The 21,429-nt window shown below is 33.9% G+C and overlaps 5 protein-coding genes across 6 annotated transcripts; all 5 read right to left on the reverse strand.

The window, feature by feature from the left end:
• Window positions 1-827: 827 nt before the first annotated feature.
• LOC108208946 (3-hydroxyacyl-[acyl-carrier-protein] dehydratase, mitochondrial) lies at window positions 828-2,454 on the reverse strand. The gene is made up of 3 exons (XM_017379585.2): window positions 2,059-2,454; window positions 1,402-1,517; window positions 828-1,296 (listed from the first exon to the last, which is right to left on the reverse strand). The coding sequence occupies exons 1-3, from the start codon at window positions 2,326-2,328 to the stop codon at window positions 1,194-1,196; spliced, it is 489 nt and encodes a 162-aa protein (XP_017235074.1). The 5' UTR covers window positions 2,329-2,454; the 3' UTR covers window positions 828-1,193.
• A 1,391-nt stretch (window positions 2,455-3,845) lies between these two features.
• Window positions 3,846-6,385, reverse strand: LOC135150529 (uncharacterized). The gene is made up of 5 exons (XM_064086872.1): window positions 5,469-6,385; window positions 5,301-5,386; window positions 4,982-5,215; window positions 4,268-4,911; window positions 3,846-4,225 (listed from the first exon to the last, which is right to left on the reverse strand). The coding sequence occupies exons 1-5, from the start codon at window positions 6,255-6,257 to the stop codon at window positions 3,846-3,848; spliced, it is 2,133 nt and encodes a 710-aa protein (XP_063942942.1). The 5' UTR covers window positions 6,258-6,385.
• LOC135150530 (nonsense-mediated mRNA decay protein 2-like) lies at window positions 6,375-6,986 on the reverse strand. The gene has a single exon (XM_064086873.1). It carries the CDS (start codon window positions 6,984-6,986, stop codon window positions 6,375-6,377), a length of 612 nt encoding a protein of 203 aa, XP_063942943.1.
• Window positions 6,987-8,329: 1,343 nt separating this feature from the next.
• On the reverse strand, window positions 8,330-10,479 carry LOC108206501 (adenylate kinase isoenzyme 6 homolog). The gene is made up of 3 exons (XM_017376825.2): window positions 10,110-10,479; window positions 8,812-8,957; window positions 8,330-8,732 (listed from the first exon to the last, which is right to left on the reverse strand). Exons 1-3 carry the CDS (start codon window positions 10,311-10,313, stop codon window positions 8,543-8,545), a joined length of 540 nt encoding a protein of 179 aa, XP_017232314.1. The 5' UTR covers window positions 10,314-10,479; the 3' UTR covers window positions 8,330-8,542.
• A 1,326-nt stretch (window positions 10,480-11,805) lies between these two features.
• Window positions 11,806-16,668, reverse strand: LOC108206229 (exonuclease V, chloroplastic). Of its 2 annotated transcripts, none has more exons than XM_064087343.1 (7): window positions 16,109-16,668; window positions 14,455-14,559; window positions 13,828-13,949; window positions 13,120-13,269; window positions 12,880-13,033; window positions 12,674-12,750; window positions 11,806-12,148 (listed from the first exon to the last, which is right to left on the reverse strand). In XM_064087343.1, exons 1-7 carry the CDS (start codon window positions 16,484-16,486, stop codon window positions 12,118-12,120), a joined length of 1,017 nt encoding a protein of 338 aa, XP_063943413.1. In that variant the 5' UTR covers window positions 16,487-16,668; the 3' UTR covers window positions 11,806-12,117. The 2 variants fall into 2 exon arrangements, with proteins under 2 accessions (XP_063943413.1, XP_017231947.1); XM_017376458.2 differs by having other exon boundaries at window positions 11,806-12,411; window positions 16,109-16,662.
• Between the last annotated feature and the right edge of the window lie 4,761 nt (window positions 16,669-21,429).

Here is a 21,429-nt window from a genome sequence, read left to right on the forward strand (position 1 = left end):
TAAAGTATAATCTCTCTGAAGTGATATTCGTACTAGAGAAATTTATCGTATCACTTTAAAAGGTTATTTCATAAATGAAGATTCTGATTTTTTTTTTAATGAAATTATTATAATTAATAAATATTATATAAATTTATTTTTTGAATTTTTAAGTAGTAAAGTTAAAATAACACAAAGTCGAGAACATCTCTTAGACTAATGAAATTGTCAAAATATAACATAAGAAGATATCACAATGATGAATTAAAGGTACTTTACGTCTGCACAGAAAATACGTGATGTGAGAGTAAATTTTAAAAAAAGAAACTGTCAGATTAATTCTAAAAACAAGAAAAAACCTTCCAGTCAGTATTACAAAATATTCTATGTTCACAAAGTGTAAAAGAATACTATTGTTGTGTTTGGTTGAAGTGAATGAAAATGAAAAGAATGGAATGAGATTTGAACTATAATTTAGTTGAATGTAATTTCATTCTTTTCACCATTCCATTCTTATAACCCTTAACTAAACTCAAACTCTCCATTTTGTGAATGAATGATCCATTCCTTATCATACCTATTTTCTACCCAAATCTTATCATAAAAAATTTGTTCTCATTCATTTTTTTCAAAGTCTTTCCTTCTACACTTTATTATTTTCTTTTATTTTTACTCATTCCATTCCTTTCCATTCTATTCACCCCAACCAAACACAACATATGTGTTTTTGAAAGTTATATATTTAACTTCTTCTTTTTTTGAAAATATATAGAATATTACATATTCTTTTTAATAATTGACACCCAGTGCTCGACCTTTTCACTCTTAAACAGTGGGTATATACTATATAGTACTAAAATGAAAATAATTACCATATAATCCTTTTAAGTTGCAAATTCAGTCATGTTCTACTCAAATAACTCATCTTACAAAACATACCCTACCCACAAAAGATGAAACCTGATTAAAAAAATCCAAAAGGCAAATTAGCAACTTCTAAACCAAAACAATAACTATCAAATGTGTGAGCCCTCCGTAAGCGTGACATCTCGAGGTATCAGGAGTAGCTTGAGGACTTGGCAAAAAGGGGGCAGCTCATCCAGGCACCTTCCCCTTGAGGATTATAGACATTACTTGAAACAATGTCGGCTAACCATAACATCAACATCCCCAAAAGATTCCTAAATACAGCGCCCGCCCTTCTATACAGCACCTCAACTTGTACTGTAGCTCAGAGTAGGCAGTACTGCTGTAGCCTCTCCATCAATAACAAGAAGTTCTCCATTATCTTTGAAGCACTTGGTTGAAAACTTTGTGCTGCACAAATTGACCAAGCAACAAAGTCAGTAAAAGGTAATTAATCCGCTTCAGTGGAGAGCATATCTATGAGTGGTCTTTAAGTCCTACAGTAATTGAGCTTACATGAATCTATTTTTGACCTCTCTTATGCTAATTGCAGTTACGTCACCAACAATCTCTTCTCCAACATATACAGGTAACCTGAAGTGAATGTTTTGAGAAACATAAATAGCCCGAGGCTGCAAAGTTCAAACATTTACACTATCAGCCATGCCCAAAGCTTTGCCAAAAACATAACTGTGCAATGAGTATTGATTAACTATGTGATAATCGAGTTAAAACTTAAGAGAATGTGATTCTACTTCCTAAGAATTTGCACTCCTTTCTTTTTCGCTCTCCCCCTCTTACATCCCTTCTTCATACTTCAACATCTATCATGATTTTTCATTCCATTCATTCGCTCCATTCTCTCATACCAAACGGCGCATAAGTATTAAGAAATTCAATTCGAGACACTGCACTATGTAGTAGAACCTCAAAAAACTCGCAAATATCACAACTATCATTCAGAATTTGTCTCTTTTTTCCCTCGGGATATATGTTAAATAATGCATTAACTACCCCCATTTCCTCATTTCCATCCACACAAATCATAAACCTCATTCAACATACATACCCACCTAAAACTAAATTAAAAAAAAAAAACAATAATTTAAATTTCCAAATGCTTAGGAAAAGAGAAAGGAGTAAATATAAATTACAACTAAGATGATAACTTACAAATTGAGAAGAGATGATAGTGGGAAACAAAGAAGCAACAAGCAAGCCATGAACAAGCCTATCTTGAAAGCCAGCAGCTTTTGCAGACTCAGAATCAAAATGCAGAGGATTTGAATCACCACTCACTCTAGAATATTCAGCAACATCTTTATCTGAAAAAACCCTTGTTTCCCTTAATTTGTCTCCGACTCTTAGTAGATGAGGAGGGGCTGAAGATGAAGTAAATCTCGAACATAAAGACATGGTGCCACTCAAAATCTTGCGATTCATGATTACAAAATTGGGTAATAATGGGCGTGTTTACAAGAGTTTAGATACATGTGTGTGTGTGTGTAAACTGTAAAGTGTAATAATAAAAGATTTTGTGCTGCTAAAACCTCTGTGGTTTCAAGTATGAGGAGCCCTAAATTAAAATCCAAGTGATCATATTGTCTTTTATTTTTTTAAATGAGAAGGAAAATTATAAGTGTGCCCAATTATTTTTATCGAATTTTCTATGGTGTGCCCATGGGCACACAATAGTCACCAACTCCCATGATAATACTAGCTTTTGATTGGTGGGTGGATAATAAATGATGATGGCCCCCTGCATTTACATCAATTCCACCAATCAGAAGACACCATTTCCATGAGAGTTGGTGCTTATTGTGTGCCCTTGGGCACACATTAGAAGGACCGTATTTTTATTATTATGTTCAAAAGGAGTATACTCATTTGTGTTACAATTTTATTCTTATCTATTGAATATAATCATAATTTATAGTTGATTTTAGGGTTTTATATCATTTAAACCACCCGTTTCGACCGAAAATATCAAGTAGGCCACCGGTTCTAACGGCGTCTCATTTAAAACACCCAAAGTCGAATATATATCTCTCCGTTAACTCCAGTTCAAAACCCTAACGGAGAAGCTGATGTGGCAGCTGACGTGTCGCGCTTCGATTAGGTGGCAGGTAACGGCTAGTTTGACCCGATTTCTCTCTTCTCTTGCCTGACCCGTCTATATATACAGCCACTGTAAGTAAATTAGGGTTCTATCCTTGATTTTAATTAGTTTGAGAGGGGAGAGCTCCATGTCTTCCACGTCAAATACATCATCTCTAAGGTGGGGAAATAGCATGGTGCTTTGTCACTGTGCTTCTTATGCTCGATTACGTACCTCATGGACTATAAAGAATCCAGGGAGGCGTTTCTGGAGTTGTTGTAAATCGAAGGTACGTTGGTCAATTTTTGTTAGTTAATTTCGAGCAGCTTGATAACAATGGTTTTTGCAGGAAGCTGGAGGCTGCAACTTCTTCCTATGGATGGATGATGAGTTCGGTGGGAGAGCAAAAGATGTTATTGAGGAGTTGAAAAAGAAAATCAGTTGTCTTGAGGAGAAGCAGCTAAAAACAGAGGAGAGATTGGCCAAAAAAAGAGAGAAAATGAAGATGTTGAAGATACAAAATAGTGTGCAATTTAATATCATTATGGCCTTAATTGTAAGCTTGATTGCAATTATTGTAATGATTTATGTTAACAGGGAGATGAGTAGCATTAGAAGGAACTATTTGTACTGAACAATTGGTTGTAATCGATTTACATTAATGGAAGAGATCATTAATTCCATGGACAGATGTTTGCAGAAAAGTGATAGTTCAAATCATTTCAATACCATGAGTTTAACAAAGGTTCACACAAAATAAGTACCAAAAACAGCTAGCAAAAGCAAGTACCAAACAAAGCAGACTAAGTGCTTGAACAAGTTCCAAACAAAAGAAGTGGTAAGTAAAAAAATAGCATAAGTTTTAATCTGCTAAATTGATTGGATCATCTGGAGTAGAGTTTGCAGGGTTTTGACAAGCTTTCCTCCACAGAACCTTCCTTATCCTGCTGCTCCTCCTAGGCTCTTCCAGTACTTCTTCTTCTGAAGTTGAGAAATCATCTTCAACTCTAGTGTTTGTTGAAGGCTGTGCTTGGGAATCTTGCTTGGTCTGGAACTTTCCTGCATCTGGAACTTGATTGCAGATGGAAGCCTGTGAACTAATGTTTCTTCTAATAGGCAACTTAGGCCTTCCCAAACCCAATCTTGTTCTTTTGAAGACATGAGTTTCAGTACTGCAACCTTGGCCCTCATTACTAGTTTGATTTGCAGGAGGATTTTGACCATGACCTTGAGGAGTTGGAGCTGCATTTTGTCCACCTTATTGAGTCTGGCCTTCAGTATTACCACCCTGGCTTTCAGTGGTGAGTTGAGGGCAACTAGGCCTTCTATGTCCTGTTTTTCTACAATTGCTGCAGTGATGTACCCTCTTCCCACTCCACCTTTGAACTTGCTCAACTGTGCTGTCTTTCTTTCCTTGAGTGCCACCCTCCCATTCTTCCCTCCTTCTCGGTCTTTTTGGCCTTCCCCTTAGCTTCTTAGGATTCTCAGGTGGGAGCAAGACTTCAACCTCTTCATGATAATCCCAAAAATCAATCCCCTTAAGTGCTTGAAGAGGGAATGCATAGCTGTTCAAGTACTTGTCCCTTTTGAAGTAATCTGAGACATAGTCAATTGGCTTGTGCCTTCTGTCAAATATAGCAGCTAGGGCATGGGCACATGGAATCCCAGATAAATCAAAAACTCTGCAGTCACAAGATCTTTGCTCCAAGTCAACTGTTACAAATCTGGTGTTGTATTTGACTTGATACCTTGTAGCACCATCCCAAACAGCTCTCCACTTCCTTGACTGTGTGATCCTTTCATCAAGAATTTTCTTAATTTTGGGACAAAGCTGCAACTCTTTGGTCATCATTTCATCTCTCTTCTCAGTGACCCTTTTAAGTAACTTGAAGTGAATTTCTTGAAGCATGTCAAGAAGTGGCATGTACCTGTAAAAGTATATGTTAGTGTGTTTAATATAGGTGCAGAGATAAATATAACTAATGACCATAATATTACCTTTCAGGCATTATCCAAGCATTAAAGCACTCTGACATATTATTCTCAATATTATCAGCCTTTGGAAGTGAAGATATAAATGCTTTTGACCAAGATTTGACATCAAATCTATTTAAGTGTGCAAATGCAAGCTTTGAATTATTTTCAATCTGCTTCATGAAGTTCTTATGTGCAGAGGGGTGTGTTGCACAAGCAGCATTCCAAAAAGCTCTTTTAATAATACTTGATGGAAATCTGCAATTGTTTACAATGTATTATTGCAATGCACACTAAATAAACAGCTGTAGTTGTACAAAAAAGAGTTGAATAGTAAACTCACTTTTTCCTCAGATTGCTATATATATGTCTTGTACAAAATCTATGTTCAGATCTGGGCAATAACTCCTTGACAGCATTTTCAAGTCCCTACATAGAGTAGTCAGTCATAGGATTAAAAAGTACACTACAAATGGTACATAGGCAGAAATAGTAAAAGTATTTTTATTACCTTTTGTTGATCACTAATCAGAGTCAATCCATTGCCATCCCCTAGGTCCAAGTCATCCAACATCAATTTTATAAACCACCTCCAGGAGTCAGTGTTTTCACTCTCCACCACAGCAATGCAAACTGGGTACATGCAATTATTCCCATCTCTACCAACTGCACTTAACAATTGACCCCCACAAACAGTTTTCAGAAAACATCCATCTAGTCCTAGAATTGGTCTGCACCCAGCCTTCCACCCACTCTTCAATGCCCCATAACAAATGTAGATTCTTTTAAATCTGTTGACATCACCTTCATTCAGCCTTGTACCTATTATCTTGACAGTGTTGTGTGGATTGTTCTTCAGCACTTCATAACCAAAATCTCTAACTCTAGAGTAATGCAGCTTCAGTTGGTCCTCAACACCATCTAGTGCAGCTTTTCTCAGTCTCATGATTTTAATCCAAGGCACTTCAATTTCCATTTCATTCCCTATGGTTTCAATCATTTCCTTCACTCTCCACTGTGGATTTTTTCTAATCCTGTCACCATATATCTCAGTCAAATATCTCACACTTGCAAGCCTATTTTTGTATGGTTTTGTGCACTGATGCTCATTGACTAGTGTTTTTATCTCAACAACATCACTGTCTTTCTGCTTCCTTGCCCAAATCCTGAAAGGACACCCATCCTCACACTTGACATGACACCTATGTGGTTCATTGCAGGTGAACCTCACAGCTCTCCTCTCTTCCAATCCATACAATCTCACAGCACTCTTAAACTCCTCCATGTTCAGAAAAGCCATGCCTGCACTCCATTTGATTTTACCCCCTCCCTAGTTGAACAACCATGTACCTTTCTCCTCACTTTTCTTTTTATTGTTACTGGCCCAATGTACCCAATTTTCTGGTTTTCATCCTCACTAGAAGAGTCCACAGACCTCATCTTCCTCAAATTCTGCATCTGCAGGGGTGGCCATTGCCTTCCTCAGATCTTCCCTAAAGTCCCTACAATTTTTCTTATTCTTCTGAAGCTCTTCATCACTCTCACCAACAAAAGACCCATCACTCTCACTTTCTTCACTCTCTGTACCTTTGTACTGATAATCCTCATCTTCACTATCATCATACTCTCCCCCTTCCCCATCATCCCCATCCCCATTCACATCATCTCCATCATCTTCCTCTACAAAATCCTTACCTCTGTCATTATCTACATTTTCACCTTCATCTAGCCAATGATCAATATACAATTCAATCTTCCCATATGGCTTAGATACTTCTATACAATCTCTTATTGATTCATCATCATATAATAGCCTCATTCCACTGGACATATTTTTCCCATCACGCTTAAAATGAGCTAAAGACTCGGGATTATAATTAAACTTCTCAGCAAACTCTCCTAAATCCCTAAACGACAGTGTGTCTGCATCAAACTCCTTAATAACATCAACATAACCTCCTATATAGCGAGGGTTTCTAGCATCATTGTGGAAAGAACCATGGTGGTTGATCTCGACAGTAATCGTCATACTGTCACATGCAATAATCGTAAAACATCATACATACATATTAACATCATAACACAAAGACACAAACAACAACAAACCCGATCAAAAAAGCAACAAACATAAACCCTAATATTGTGAACAGTGCATAAACCCTGATATCATTAACATCGCATAAACCCTAGTATTATGAATGATGAGATTTACCTTGATGAGATCGTCCTTAGGTGAGAATCCCTCAAGGCTGCTCCTTGCACTGCTTGATTGCTCGATTTGCTACTTGATCGCGCTTAGGGATTTTACCCCCAATATAAGTACTCGGTGTTTATCGACTCTGATTATCAATCGACTCTAATACGATGTTTAATTCACTTGTTTTTCTTTTTATTATTGTAATAATCTAAGTGTTTGACTTGACTTCTTTTAGATTTTATTTTAAGTGCGGATAGTCAATTGCCACTGGGATTATGACGAGACACCATGTGGCACTTCCACCTCAGCAAATAGAGCCGTTTTCTTTTAAACTAACAGAAGTTTCAAATTTTTAACGTTTTCTGTTAGGGTTTTGAACTGGAGTTAATGGAGAGATATATATTCGACTTTGGGTGTTTTAAATGAGACGCCGTTAGAACCGGTGGCCTACTTGATATTTTCGGTCGAAGCGGGTGGTTTAAATGATATAAAACCCGTTGATTTTATAAATTCGTGCTTCTTGATTATATAATTAAAATCACATATATTTTTGGTGCGTCTTGATAAAAGAAAATAAACAATTATAATCAATAATGTTTTTATTTTTTTTAACATGACATCAAGATCCGAACCTTATCAAAATATCAAACTGTAATTGAAAGTATTTCTATTCTTTTAACATGATGTCAAGATCCAAATTTTATCAAAATCTCAAATTAAGAGGATACATGAGTATATCTAATTATTTAAGACAAAATAGAAAAAAGAAATATTAGCAATACTAAAACGAAAATAAAAATAATAAATGTAAACAATACTTCAACTACTAAATACTCCTTGATGAAAAATCACATTCAATGCTTGAGCCATAATGTATTGTTTTTTAAAACTTAAACAACAAATTTAAGCAACTCTCAACTGGACTTCAAATGGAACACAGGGATCAAAGTACATATGCTTCATCAGTGCTTCATTAGGGATCCAAACTCTTCAATGAACATCTGCATAGCCACAATATAACTACTTCACTTGCATCAAATTGTGAATTTATTCCTATATCATCTCCCCAGTCAGAAATAAAATTCTTGTGCTAAAGCAATTTGGTACAGAAATTTTTTTTTTTTTTTTGTGGGGGGGGGGGGGGGGGGGGGGGGGGGTGGTTCTGAACTGCCAGCTAGTCCGTCAAACAAATGCTATCATTTCCATAATACCATGCGGCTGTTGTTTTTGCATAAATTGCTACTTTCTTACTGCAAAACAAAAGAAAACAAGGAAACTGGCTGTTGCATGCAACACGCCCTTGAACCTTCTCTCTAAGCAGAAGTATCATCTCACACAAAAGTTTTAATCTATTATGATACAATGAAAGTTGACAGCAACACCATAAATCATGAGAGCATAGGGCTCCAGCTGCTAATCCAGTCTGATAAAGTTGCAATATTTGCGTTCATCTCATCAACAGTGTCATTCTTCAGTGCAACCACAATATCCTCGGGGTAACTTTCTCTTGCTTCCTCTAATAGCACTTGAAAAATTTCACACTCTATGTTGTTTGAGAGCTTCGAACCCGTGTACCCTCTGTTAAAAAGACATGTAATGTCATGTGTAACAAGGAACTATCAGATTATAAGAACTTGCTCAAATAATATAAGCATACCTCCTACTCAACCGGTCAAACAACACCGAGTTTTCTGTTTGAAGTACCACAACACGATCAAACCAACGCTCGGGGAAGAAGTCGCAGCCATGATAATCCACAATGTTTCCACCCTCTTCCATCATATTCTCAAGCTCATCACAAACCTAGAAATGTCAAACATGAAAATGTATGTAAGCAATAGCTACATCATACAGGTAAACAAAGGTGTACATTCATACTGTCCAAGGCGTCGAAGGGGCTGGATACTGGCTTACAGGTGTGAAAAGTCATAAAGAGGCCTCTGTAGATAGTGATTTCATGAAAATCAGCACTTTCTACTACAGTAAATTGCACACTGCGACTTTATTTCGCACAAAATTAAGTTTTGTTCAGGCATTCTCATTAGAAAAAAATTCCTAACATATTTACCATCCTTGTTTAAAATTCACAAAGAAATATTATAAACAGACTACGTTTATCTGTGCGCACCACAAACAGTGGCGGAGCCAGGAATTTGGTCCAAGGGGAGCTGAGTCCCTGGCTTTCGGACTCAACAATTTCTTTTCCGAAATACATATTAGAATTATATATAAGTTTTGATTAAAGTATAACAAAAATACAAAAATCTGTATTCGAAGTTTCTCCTGCAACCCTTTACATGATTAAGGCCATATTCTGGGAAGAAGTCTAAGCTTCCACAGTAGGATGGATTACATGCGAATTTATAGGGCTTAAAAAGCTTCAGAGGCTTCTTGAATGATCTTACATCAAACAAACTTGGCTTGTAAATTTACCTAGACTTCACTACTTCTGCCATCCCAATATGATATTCATAATGGGCTTCATAACTCAGCATATGATGTAATGTACACAGGAAAAAAATTTACTCAAATAGAACTTAATTCGCACATGTACCACTTTAATTCCAGAATAAAGTTATAACCCAACTAAAAGAATATCAACATACCTGGAGCATATATACTAAAAGCCTATAAACACACACAGGCCTAATTGCACAGCCATTACTTCTCAAAATATATTCAACTATAAAGCCACAGACTCAAAAGTTATCCCTATCTTTTAAAAAAAAAAAACAAATTGATACTTTTACTGATGAACTTCATTATTTTATCAATAACAAATTAAATTGGACTATAATATTACAACTCTTTTTTTCTAGTTATGTAGCAAATCTGAAAAATGGTCACAACAAAAAATTCGAAAGATTACAAGAACGACTTGGAATCATTGCAAAGTTGAAATCTTTAAAGTAAGAGAAAATGGGTATTGAAAGAAGAAATAGAAAAGGGGCTCACAAGGTCTTCATTGATGATATAACAATCGAACTTATCGTCCCAACCATCATGAAGATTCTTCTCCTTGACCAGGTCTCCGATGTTGATGTGCCGGAAATTAGTGGCTTCCGACAGCGCCGTCGAGAAAGTGGTCTTTCCGGTACCAGGAGTTCCGGTGACGAGGATGTTAGGTCTGCTTCTTGCTGCTGCTGCTGCTGCCGCCATTTTGAGCCCCTAGCTTAAACCCTAACTTATCTTTGTCAATCTATGATGCTTTGGTTTGATTCTGATTGAATCCCTAATTAGTTACAGTAGTAGTGCAGTAACCCGGGTTTGACCCGAATTTTATACTGTCCCATATTCCTTTGCTTTTTGGATTTTTTTTTTTATCAACAATCGCGCTTTAGAGAACCGATCCTTAATAATTAATATAGAAATTCAATAAATTATCTATTAATAATATAAAATATTAAATCCTACTAAAACTTGGTGATTTAGGTAATCTATTTTTCTTATTTTTTAACCAAGAGGATACAAATTCTCTCTTTAACCAGCTAAACCGACCCTTGTGGACGGTAATCTACTTATAATGTCAAGTCTTATAGCAATTCCTATATTTGTTCCCCTATTATTATTTTAATAATAAATTTGAGGGAAAGAAGGGGAAAAGGAGGGAAAAGACAAAGAAAGAAGGAGAGATGTGAATTTTTTATTAATAAATATTAAATTGGATAATGGCTAGAGGTTACTTAAAAATGGGCAATGCCTGGGAGATATTAGGATGTGCTAGATAATCACTGGGATAGTGTTCGAATGCCTCTTTTGTGATACATTACTTAAATATGAGTTTAGGAGCTCATTTAAGTAACATACTGGACTTACTCTAGCATTTCCGAGAGTTTAGCTACATGGTGTCCTAAGCTATTATAATACGGAATATGACACAAAACACAATTTCAGTAAAGTCCTAGCAATTCCTTAAAAAGTTAGGATGCCAACTTCATTTCTCATTTTTAAGGATTGTAGAACCATTCCTCATACTATTTTGAAGAATAAAATATTCAGTTCTCTTCTTTTTCCCACTCTTTCCCTCTCCTTACAAGTTGGATATAATGTTATAATAATAATAGAGGATATAAATAGGGAATACTTTTGGAGTTCACATTCAATAAAATGTAGAAATCCCTTAAAAAATGCATAGTTTATTATATATTTAAGTAAGATGCTATCAGAACCTTAAATCTCAAATAGATTTTCAGGATCTAAATCTAAATACATGTATTTTGCAAAGTTGTTTGTGTTTAAAATAATTTTACATGTTTTTTGCATCGTTGTTTTTATTCAAAAAGAATTTCAAAATATAATATATAAATACGACATTTTTTACATGTGCAGTTCTCCTTAATTATTACTAGAAAAAATGCTAAGAATTATAAGGGTTCTTAAGCTAATGGTCTAAGTAATAAATGAAAGTTTCAGTTATATCTTTATTTAGTTAGTTTATAGATAAAAACAAAAATGACTTGTATATCGGGGAAGTAGCTCAATGGTAGAGCAAATACGAATTATCCATTATCTCAGGATATTAATGTTTCATGCGAAACAAGGTTCGAGGTTCGAATCCTCGCTTCTCCACAATTTTTTTCTCACATGTGATTAATTTTCTCTCAAGTAAATTAAATCTTTTTTGAAGACGAAATTGAAACACATGTAATGAGGTACACAATTATAATTTTTATTTTATACATTTTATGCAACAGATACAAACATTTATAAATACAATGAATAATAAACGATACAACTATACATCTAATGCAAATGTTTGTATATGAGATCAGCCTGAAATCTTCACTCAGAAAGAAACATTACGCCTTAGGCCTTACAACAGATCCACGCAACATTCAGACTTTCCGGAAGTAAACCTCAATCAATTTTGTCTGTGCTGTCAAGAAATGCCGAGTTGCTGATGATGACAAAAATCTACTTTCTACTGCCGGGCAAGGTGCTCGTTGGCAGCCAATGAGAAGCTTCATATAAAATTGCTATTGTCAAGCCCAATGCTGTTGACATTATTGAAAAAATATCATGAATAAGTTATATCTTTTCTATTGACTGTGTATCATCCTCGGACTTCGTATTTATAGGGCATTTAGAAGAATGCGGGCAATAATTACATTTCCAGCGTTCATCATCTGGAATGTAAGTGGCATCCCTTTCACCCTGCCAGAACTCAAGAGAGCACTTAATTTGACTTCTGACCCAGTCAGAATCAAATTCAAATTGGTCTTCACCGATCAATGAATGATCTTTCTGAGACTCATATCTGCCAGAAGAAAAGGGGGTAGCGGGAGGGGCAGTGTCAAACACTATTGTGGTACAAAAAGATGAAACACATCCTAATTGTGCCTACTGCCCTTGCATACACACCACCTTAGGTTCAACACCATATATGTGTATGCGTGTGTACTGTGCATTACAGATTTGCAGATATCATCTTATATTCATTCATCTCAAAATATTGCATAACTATCTGATACACGTGTTACATAAACATATAGAAATCCAAAAATCAGTTTTGCACTCACCTCAGAAGCATCTGTTCATGGGCCAGAGGCAACATGGAACAGGTAGTTTGATGATACCGCAATAATTCATTAAGAGTCTGCATCCGAAGTCATTAGAAAAACGTTTATAAGAAAGACACCAAAACCACAAAGCATGTGTAAAGGCAATTTTTGTGTAAATATTTTCTGGCCTTCTAATGTAAGCACCAAAAGCACTGATTTATTACCTGGGCAGGGAAACCTGACTTTGCAGTATTCTCCCTTATATCCTCACATAGAATGTGATTGGGATTTAGAGAAAAGAAATTCAGAAACTGTTTGTAGGGAAATTTATTAGTAATTAAATTGTCCCACAGATATTTGTAGCACATTAATTGAAGCCTGCAGATGAATATACATGCTTAGAGTTAAAATTTTAACCAAAACTCAGACAAAGGGATATTCGGACAAATCAGTAATATCCACACCTTCCATTTCTCCTTTGAGGATCTCTAGGGAATCCAGCATGTGACCTAGTTTTAGTTTCCACCAAAGTTAAATTCCTCTCAGTTCCTGTCAGAGGCATTCGGATTTCATCAATCACTCCCACCATCCATACACCATGTGCAAAGCCTATTCTGAAATAACATATATGTTTTATTATAGGAGCTTTTATTAGATCTAAGAAAATCACAATAATTGGGGGCTATAAACATACCCATTTTTTAGAAATGTCAGGTAGAATTACACATTTTGAAAATAACGGCCAACTATACCAGTCAGATACGCTTTCCAATAATAAGTATCAAGCAAAATAATTTTTAATTCTTAAAGTCGTGATACACTTCAGGAATTGTTATTGGTATGAGCTGATTCACTTTTCAAGATTGGTTATCAGGTCTAATACCCATTTCAGGTCTAGTTATCAAACATTTTTTTTTTTTTTTGTTAAGAAAAGTTCCACCAAGAAGACAGGAAAATAAATTTTTTGGATACCCAAATGAGAAATGGGTATATAGACGGTAAACTTGGCAAAAAAAAATTAATAATGGGTGTTCTTCGGACTTAAATTAAAAAAAGTGGAATTTTTGTCATTTTTTAGCTCTTGAGATTAACATTTCATAGGACAGACCAGCACAATATCAAAAAAGTAAAATACATGCATACAACAGTGATTAACAATGTAATAGTCTTACATGGGCACCTCCCGTGTCAATCCATCAAATTGTAACTGGTTTATACCGCGAATGAAATTCAAGACTTTTAAGGCCCATACGTCTTCAGCTGTTTCAATCTGAACTTTTACTCTCCTTATAACCTACACATGTACAGCACCAATCAATCTCTTATACAGAACATATGAAGTAAGAATATACAACAATGGCAACAATATTTTTTTAAGGATTGCTTAAAGGGTTTTATAGAAGAAATGTGATCTCAATATTTTAGTTCACCGAATTGGTATGGTCTTGAAGCTTTAAAAGATAATCAACAATGAATTTCGATACCTTCAGGATCGAAGAGAACTATGAATTGCATTTTATTAGAGTTCTCTAGTATTTGTGTCTGTTTACATATCATAAAAATTTTCCTGAATCAATCTCTTCCAAGATCTAACTCCTTTCTTACCATAAAACTCCAATCCAAAGGGCAGAAACAAAAATTGGCATCTTCAAGGTAATGCTGATGCATGAGGTTTAAATTCCAAAACAAAAGTGATATAATATGAATGCTACAGTCCTACTGAATGGGCATTGTCCACAAAAAAAAAAGAAAAAAAAAAAAAGAAGAAGGGCAAATGAACTTATGTATTTTAAAATTACCTCTTTTTCAAGAACTTCATGGCGAGCTTTACCAGCTTCCATAGCTTTACTGGCCTTTGGTTTGCCATGATGAAAAGATAATTCTGTTTGTTTTTCACACCATTCCTGATATTAACAAGATATGTGATATGTTTTGTGAGTTAGAAGAGTATAAAGTGACAAACAACTTACATACTAGTTCATACGTAAGTGCAAGGCTAAAACAAATACTTTTACCACAAAGAGATGACATATAGGAAAAAAAGATTACAGGCGAAGAGTATATAATACGAGCTCCAGTACCCAACGAAAAAAAATAATAGCTCCAGTATATAATACTAGGAGACAGAAGGTTGTGTTTGTGGCAGCAACTCCTAATATCAGTTAATACAGTATCAATATATATAGATATATGCAGTATTCTACAGGAAAGCATAATATATTAAAAGTCCAAAATCAGTATCAGGAAGTTACAAGATGATGCAGGGGAGTTTGGCTAACATATTGAATCAAGATTATTTTATAACCAGTCAGGTATACAATTTTTTAGGTAACAACTCCTTCGGTAAGTATAAGGGAGGAACACCAGATGAAATAAAGAAATTATATATGTCATGCAACTACTCAACTTACACCTCTAAACAGTAACTATAAATCACATATTAAGATGAGACATAGAGTACTTATCATTGTTTTTATCAATTACTAGTTGATAAAGATAGCAAAGAAAATCAGATTAAAGGATATAGTCTAGAAAATAGGGGTTGCCTGAATGAGAAAATAAGATTCTAGCAAGGGTTAAAGGATGTAAATAATTCTTAAGATAAATGAACAATTTACAATCAGAGAGGCATTAATAACTTTGGATTCATAAACGTTGTAAACCTAAAATCCTCCATTCTACAATGGTAAGCTAAAGTGTTCCTCTCTTGAATCAATAAAGACAAATTATTAACATGAACCCTGATGTACACATCACGTCCTCCTAACAACTTAAGGTGCAAGACAGGTCAGCAAGCAAATTAATATGATATCAGAGCTTGGTCTCGAGTTATCTTGGGAACCTCGATATTCACAAAGTATTTAATTTGGACATTATGGTTGAATTATAACCCCAAATATACTCGTATCGATCCCCTCTTCCATTCTAAAACAGGCTCTGGTATAGCAATCTACTAGTTTATATAAATAGCAATTGGATACGATGAATAAATTTAGTGGACATAGCCAGGATAACTATCATATGAGCACCTAGTTTAAACGAAAACTAATCTTCTATGTTGGACCATTTTCTGTACAATAACACTTATTTTACTTATTTTTGCAACTCCATATTGCCAAACTTTATCCAGCAGTCGGAATTTCTGATTCCAAATCGAGTATTTGTGTCATCTGAATTTCATGTTCTCATAAATCTTACTGAAATTTATTAAAAATGACAAGATGGACTTCTAACTTAAAAAATAAAACATATATAAGTGCCAGAGTAAAATTTTAATAAGCAAAATAGTATAACAATCAAAATCACAAACACAACGCAACATTAGCTCAGATAATCCACTAAACCAAATAAATTCCTCTCCATAATCCAAAATCTAACAAAACAAAGGCAGATCAAAAAAGGGGTCCCTCGAAATTTCAAATGTCAAACAAAATCACATTAAAAATATCTTACCGAAGCTGTAATATCAGTAACAGACAAGCCTCTCTTCCTCCGAAACCGATACAACAACGACTCGTTCACTCTAAACTTCTTCTTCTGCTGCTTATTTTGCCCCCCACAATCTTCAATATCAGAAGCCAACACGTTTCTTTTGGATAAAACGGAGATGGAGTGGATAGACCTTGCGTTCTTATGCAACTGAGTCGAGAAGCGAGTTGTTGCAAAAGCCAAGGCGGATTCGATGAGAGCCATTTCTTCTTCGCTCACGATTTCGATGGGGATGTGAGGAGGAGGTGGAGAAGAGATGGGTGGGGTTGAAACAGGGGAGGTGGGGGAGTGAGTTGGTGACTCGGGCGATTCCACGTTCGTTTTTGACCGTTGCGTTTCCATCGGAGGTGGAGGTGCTTTCGGGTCGGGGGAGATGTTAACCGCTTTTGTATTTTCTTTTTTGTTTACTTGGAGTACAAAGGAAGCAATTGCAGTATTTTAATTTATTGGTCGGAAATTTATTTATTTTTGCAAGAATCATTGTTATTTTCTGAGTGATCATATTAGATAAAAATCTCGATATACATAATAAACACCACATAAATCGGAAATCGAGCTATCGATCTGGAATTAATTAAAAAATCAGAAATTAATCGGAAGATTAATTATAATGAAAATCGAATATATTAATATTAAAATATTATTTAATAATTAGTTATTATTATATTGGTTGATATATCTTTATTATATTATATAAGTTTTGCGGTTGTTCATATTTAAATGATATATTATTTTAATTTTCATAAATTATTATATAAATTTTATTTAATAAACATTAATCGAATTTCAAAAATCAAATCGATCAACAATATTGTAGAGATTAATTGGCTTAATCATGAATTTTTACGACACGAGTACCATGCAAGGTTGTAAAAATCGAAACTCGGTTCAACTCGGTTTGGTTTCAGGAAAATGAGTACTCGGAATGAGTTATCGGTATTTTTTAATTGATTTTTCCTCTCATATATAGTTATATGCCGATTAATAATAAAACTATTTAATAATATTAATATTTTAATAACACACTTGAAATAATGAAGCTCAAACAAAAGTTACTTGTTTGATATTTTTTAACAAAATAATCATTCACAAGTTTTAGTGATAAGACACTTATACTTTCTAATTAATGTCAATACTTTGCAAAAAAAAAAAAAAAAAGACTAAAACATATATAAATTTACGTTTAGTCTCTTTTGAAATAATTTTCAAATAAAAATAAAAAAATTGAGAAGTCAAACTCGGGACCTCGAGTAATCGGAGTCAACCCGAGTTTTGACCGATTTTTTTAATAAATTAGTTTTGAACTCGATTATTCGGAACTCAAATCGGACGAGGGGTTTGACTTCTCGATTGGGGATGCTACAAAGACTTGTTAGTTTTACATTTTTATAAATTTTTTTTAAAAATAAAACATTCCATAACTTGCATATTCTTTCTTAATCAACAAGTAATTTGGCATATTTGTTTTCAATCATTTCATCTTTATTATCTTTTCTCGAACAATTTTTCCAACGATTTCTAGAACACTAGTAACATGTTTTTGTGTACATCTGAAAATTAATAAGGTCCCACTCCCGAGTTGTAAATAGAGAGTAAAGCAAGTGAAGAGGAGTAAATTTATGTAACTTTCACTCTTATTTGTGCTCCTAAGTTTTTTTAAGGGAGGAAAACAAATGAAAATAGGCGCAAATATAACATACTTTCACTCCAAAAGTGAGATGAAAGTGAAAGTTCATTTGGTTTCACTTAAATTCACTTGATTTCTCTTCTAAAAAAAACTCGGAAGCTTGAGTTTATACTCCTTCCGTCCCGGCAGGAAGTTTACGTACATTGTTTGTATGTAATTTGAGACTCTCATAAAATATAGTTTCATAACGTATTTTTAATCTTTTCTTTTTTTTCGTATAAAAATTTAAACTTCAAACTTTCTTTCAAAATTTTTTTAAAAAATATATATAATGTAAATCAATATACTTTTATAAAGGAGAAGCATGGGACGTGTAGGTGGCTCTTTTCAGATAGCTCCGTTCTATTTTTCTAATTTTCTGGAATTTTTGATGAAAAAGTCATAAATTAAAACTACCTTTTCAAGTTTCGGATATATTGAAAGCAAATTTCAGAACTATCTTTTTCAAAATATCAACAATCAAATTTACCTACCTTTTTCAGTATCAAAGATAAAAATTACCTTTTTTAGTTTCAGATATATTAGAAGAAAGTTTCAAAATTACCTTTCGCAATATATCAAAAATAAAAACTACCCCCCCTTAATAAATATCAAATCAGAATTTGAAATTTCTTTTCAATTATTTTGATACCAAAAAAGGTTTACTTCTATTCCAAGTTGACCATATTTTTGGAAAAGACGTATATCAAAAATAGAAAATATTTCTGATAAGCCGATATTTTCTCAAATCAACCCCTATAAATTGAGGCCAGGCATCATAAAATTTAACATAAACAATGTTTTTGTGCCTATTTATCTTCTATATCTAATACAATAATGAGTAACACTGTTACACTATGCCATATGCTTCGAATAGCGATAAAGATAATTGGCTGATAGGATTAAGAGTTTGTCGAGTGTGGGAGTCGACAAATCTAAACACGGAAGAAAAATTTAGTCTTGGCATGATATTGATGAACGGAAAGACCAATAAATTAACTGTTAGTGATATATGTTTATTGGTTATTCTTTTATAATATTTGGTTTGTGCATTGGGCATGTTTGTTGTTGTTAATTTTTATATGGTTTACTTTGTATACAGGAAAATAGTATTCATGCAACACTTTCAGAATATCAATTTGCTTGGTTTAAGCACCTTCTAAGTGAATACTGTTTATACAGAATTAAAAAAATAAAAGTTGTTGCAAACAAGACAAACAAGGGTAGTTATAGACCGTCGTCTCATGGATATTGATGTTTGTATAAATTTATTTTTATTTTTTCACTAATGAATTGTAGTCTAATTTTTCAATTTTATATATTTTAATATTGGTATTGCATCGAGATGTTTATAATATAAAATTTATTTTATTCTAATCATTAATATAATTTTTATAGGTCATCATAATTTTATTTTATTTTACTAATTCTAATATCGAATCATTAATATAATTTTATAGGTTGCCGCAACGCGCGGCTTCTCAACTAGTATACTATAATATACTCCCTCCGTCCCTTCCAATTCTTTACACTTTCCTTTTTGGGTGTCCCATCCAATTATTTACATTTCAAAATTTACCAAATATAGTCAATGGGTCCCACCACTTCTTCACTTTTCTTTCCTTTTCACACTACTTTTACTTCACTATCTTTCTTTTATACATTAAAAATCAGTGGGTCCCACCATTTCACCCACTTTTCTTTCTCTTTTCAACTACTTTATTCATATTTCAAAATCAATGGGAGGGACGGAGGGAGTAAGAGTCTAAGAGGGGTGTATTCGATTGGGATTTTAATGGATTGTTTTTAGTCTATGGATTTTAATGGTTGTGTCTGATTTTGATTTTGTGCGGATTTTTGATAAAATGTCGCAGAGTTGATATGATTTAAGCACAATGCTTCAAAATCCCATTGATTTTGATGGGATTTCAAAAAACTTAAAATACACTGAAGAATGCCACAAAATCCACCATTTTATGAAATGCAAAAAAATCCATCAGCATTTGAATACCATCAGATTTTAATGGATTTTAAACAATCTCAATTGAATACCATCGGATTTTAAAGCATAATTTAAAATCCCAATTGAATACCACCAGATTTTGTAGTATAATTTGAAATCCCAATTGAATACCCCAAGATTTTAATGGATTTCAAACAATCCCAAAAGAATATCCTCGGATTTCATAAATGCAAAAAAATGCTTTAAAATCCCAATCCAATACACCCCTCAATGCGTATTAAAAGGTAACGTAAAATATACGAAAGGGAAGGAGCAGCCTTTCCGTGTTTAACCTAGTTCTCCGTTCACTTTCCCAAACTAACCTATTTTGTTCAATTCTTCTCAAAATGACCTACTTTTTTCAACTCTTCCCAAACTAACCTAGTTTTTTCATATTCTAATATTTGGTTATAATTATAAATATACAATATTATTAATATATATATATTTATTTATTGAATTAATTTTTTGAATATTATATTTTCAATAATAAATTAAAATATTAAAATTACAATAATTCTAGTACTAATACACAACTTCTTTGATAATACACTACAATACCATAAAAATAATATAATACACAATTTTTTTGACAATACATAGAATACTAAAAATATTACATTAAAGATCTTTTTGAGGACAACGCGCACTGATGTGCTAGAAATAAAACTTTTAAATCGCAAGCGCACGATCACCGTTTTAATATTTAAGATTCGTCCACAGAGATTAAAATTATTTTCGCAACCTATTATTATTAACCTAGGCGGATTAGAACCATATTTTTAGAATTTCGGGTTTATTAGCTAATTAATGAGCAGGAGAAATTGACTACTAATTCGAATACAACCAATTAAACTAGAAATTAACTAAAATTAAACTCGCAAATACAAGACTTAAAAGTTACAAATAATTAAGAAAGTTTCTGCATGATATCTCTAAAAGCTAAGCTAGCCTATAACATATTATTATCAACAGAAGATAACCACGTTGACTACCCAGCCATTTAGTTAATCTAAAAGAAATATAAAAGGAAATAAACTAGGCACATGTACTAAATACACTCACAAAAACAATTCCTACACCAGGCTAAACGCGGGGTCACTGAACCTAGTAAACTAACATGACGCTACAAAGGAAATAAAAGAAAACTACAGAAAGTTATACTCCACTGCTAGACTTAAAAATAAAAGAAACGAAGCAAGCCAACAACTCGAAAAACATGAACTAATCAAAACAACTCGGTAAAAGAACATGGACTCGAAAACAGACTCGAATGGAAACCCAGCAGCAAGACTCAATACTGGACTCAATTACTAAAAAGTCTAAAACAAAGAAACACAGCAACAACTCGCAGAATGAAAGAAACTACTCAATACAAAACCCAGAACTCGGCGATAAACAACTCTAACACAGAACAACGCAGCCACAACGAAAAGGACTCGGAAGATGACTCAACTGACTCGGAATAATCGAACAAACACAACTACAACTCAGCTAATCAGAACCCAAGCAGAGAAGACTCAAAATTCCAAATCAAACAAAACAAAGCCTACACTAAACTGGGAACTCAGCACAGCAACAACGCAAACTTAAAACTCGGAACTCGACCCTGGTATT

This window comes from Daucus carota, chromosome 2, assembly GCF_001625215.2.
Source record: "Daucus carota subsp. sativus chromosome 2, DH1 v3.0, whole genome shotgun sequence".
Lineage (NCBI taxonomy): Eukaryota > Viridiplantae > Streptophyta > Magnoliopsida > Apiales > Apiaceae > Daucus > Daucus carota.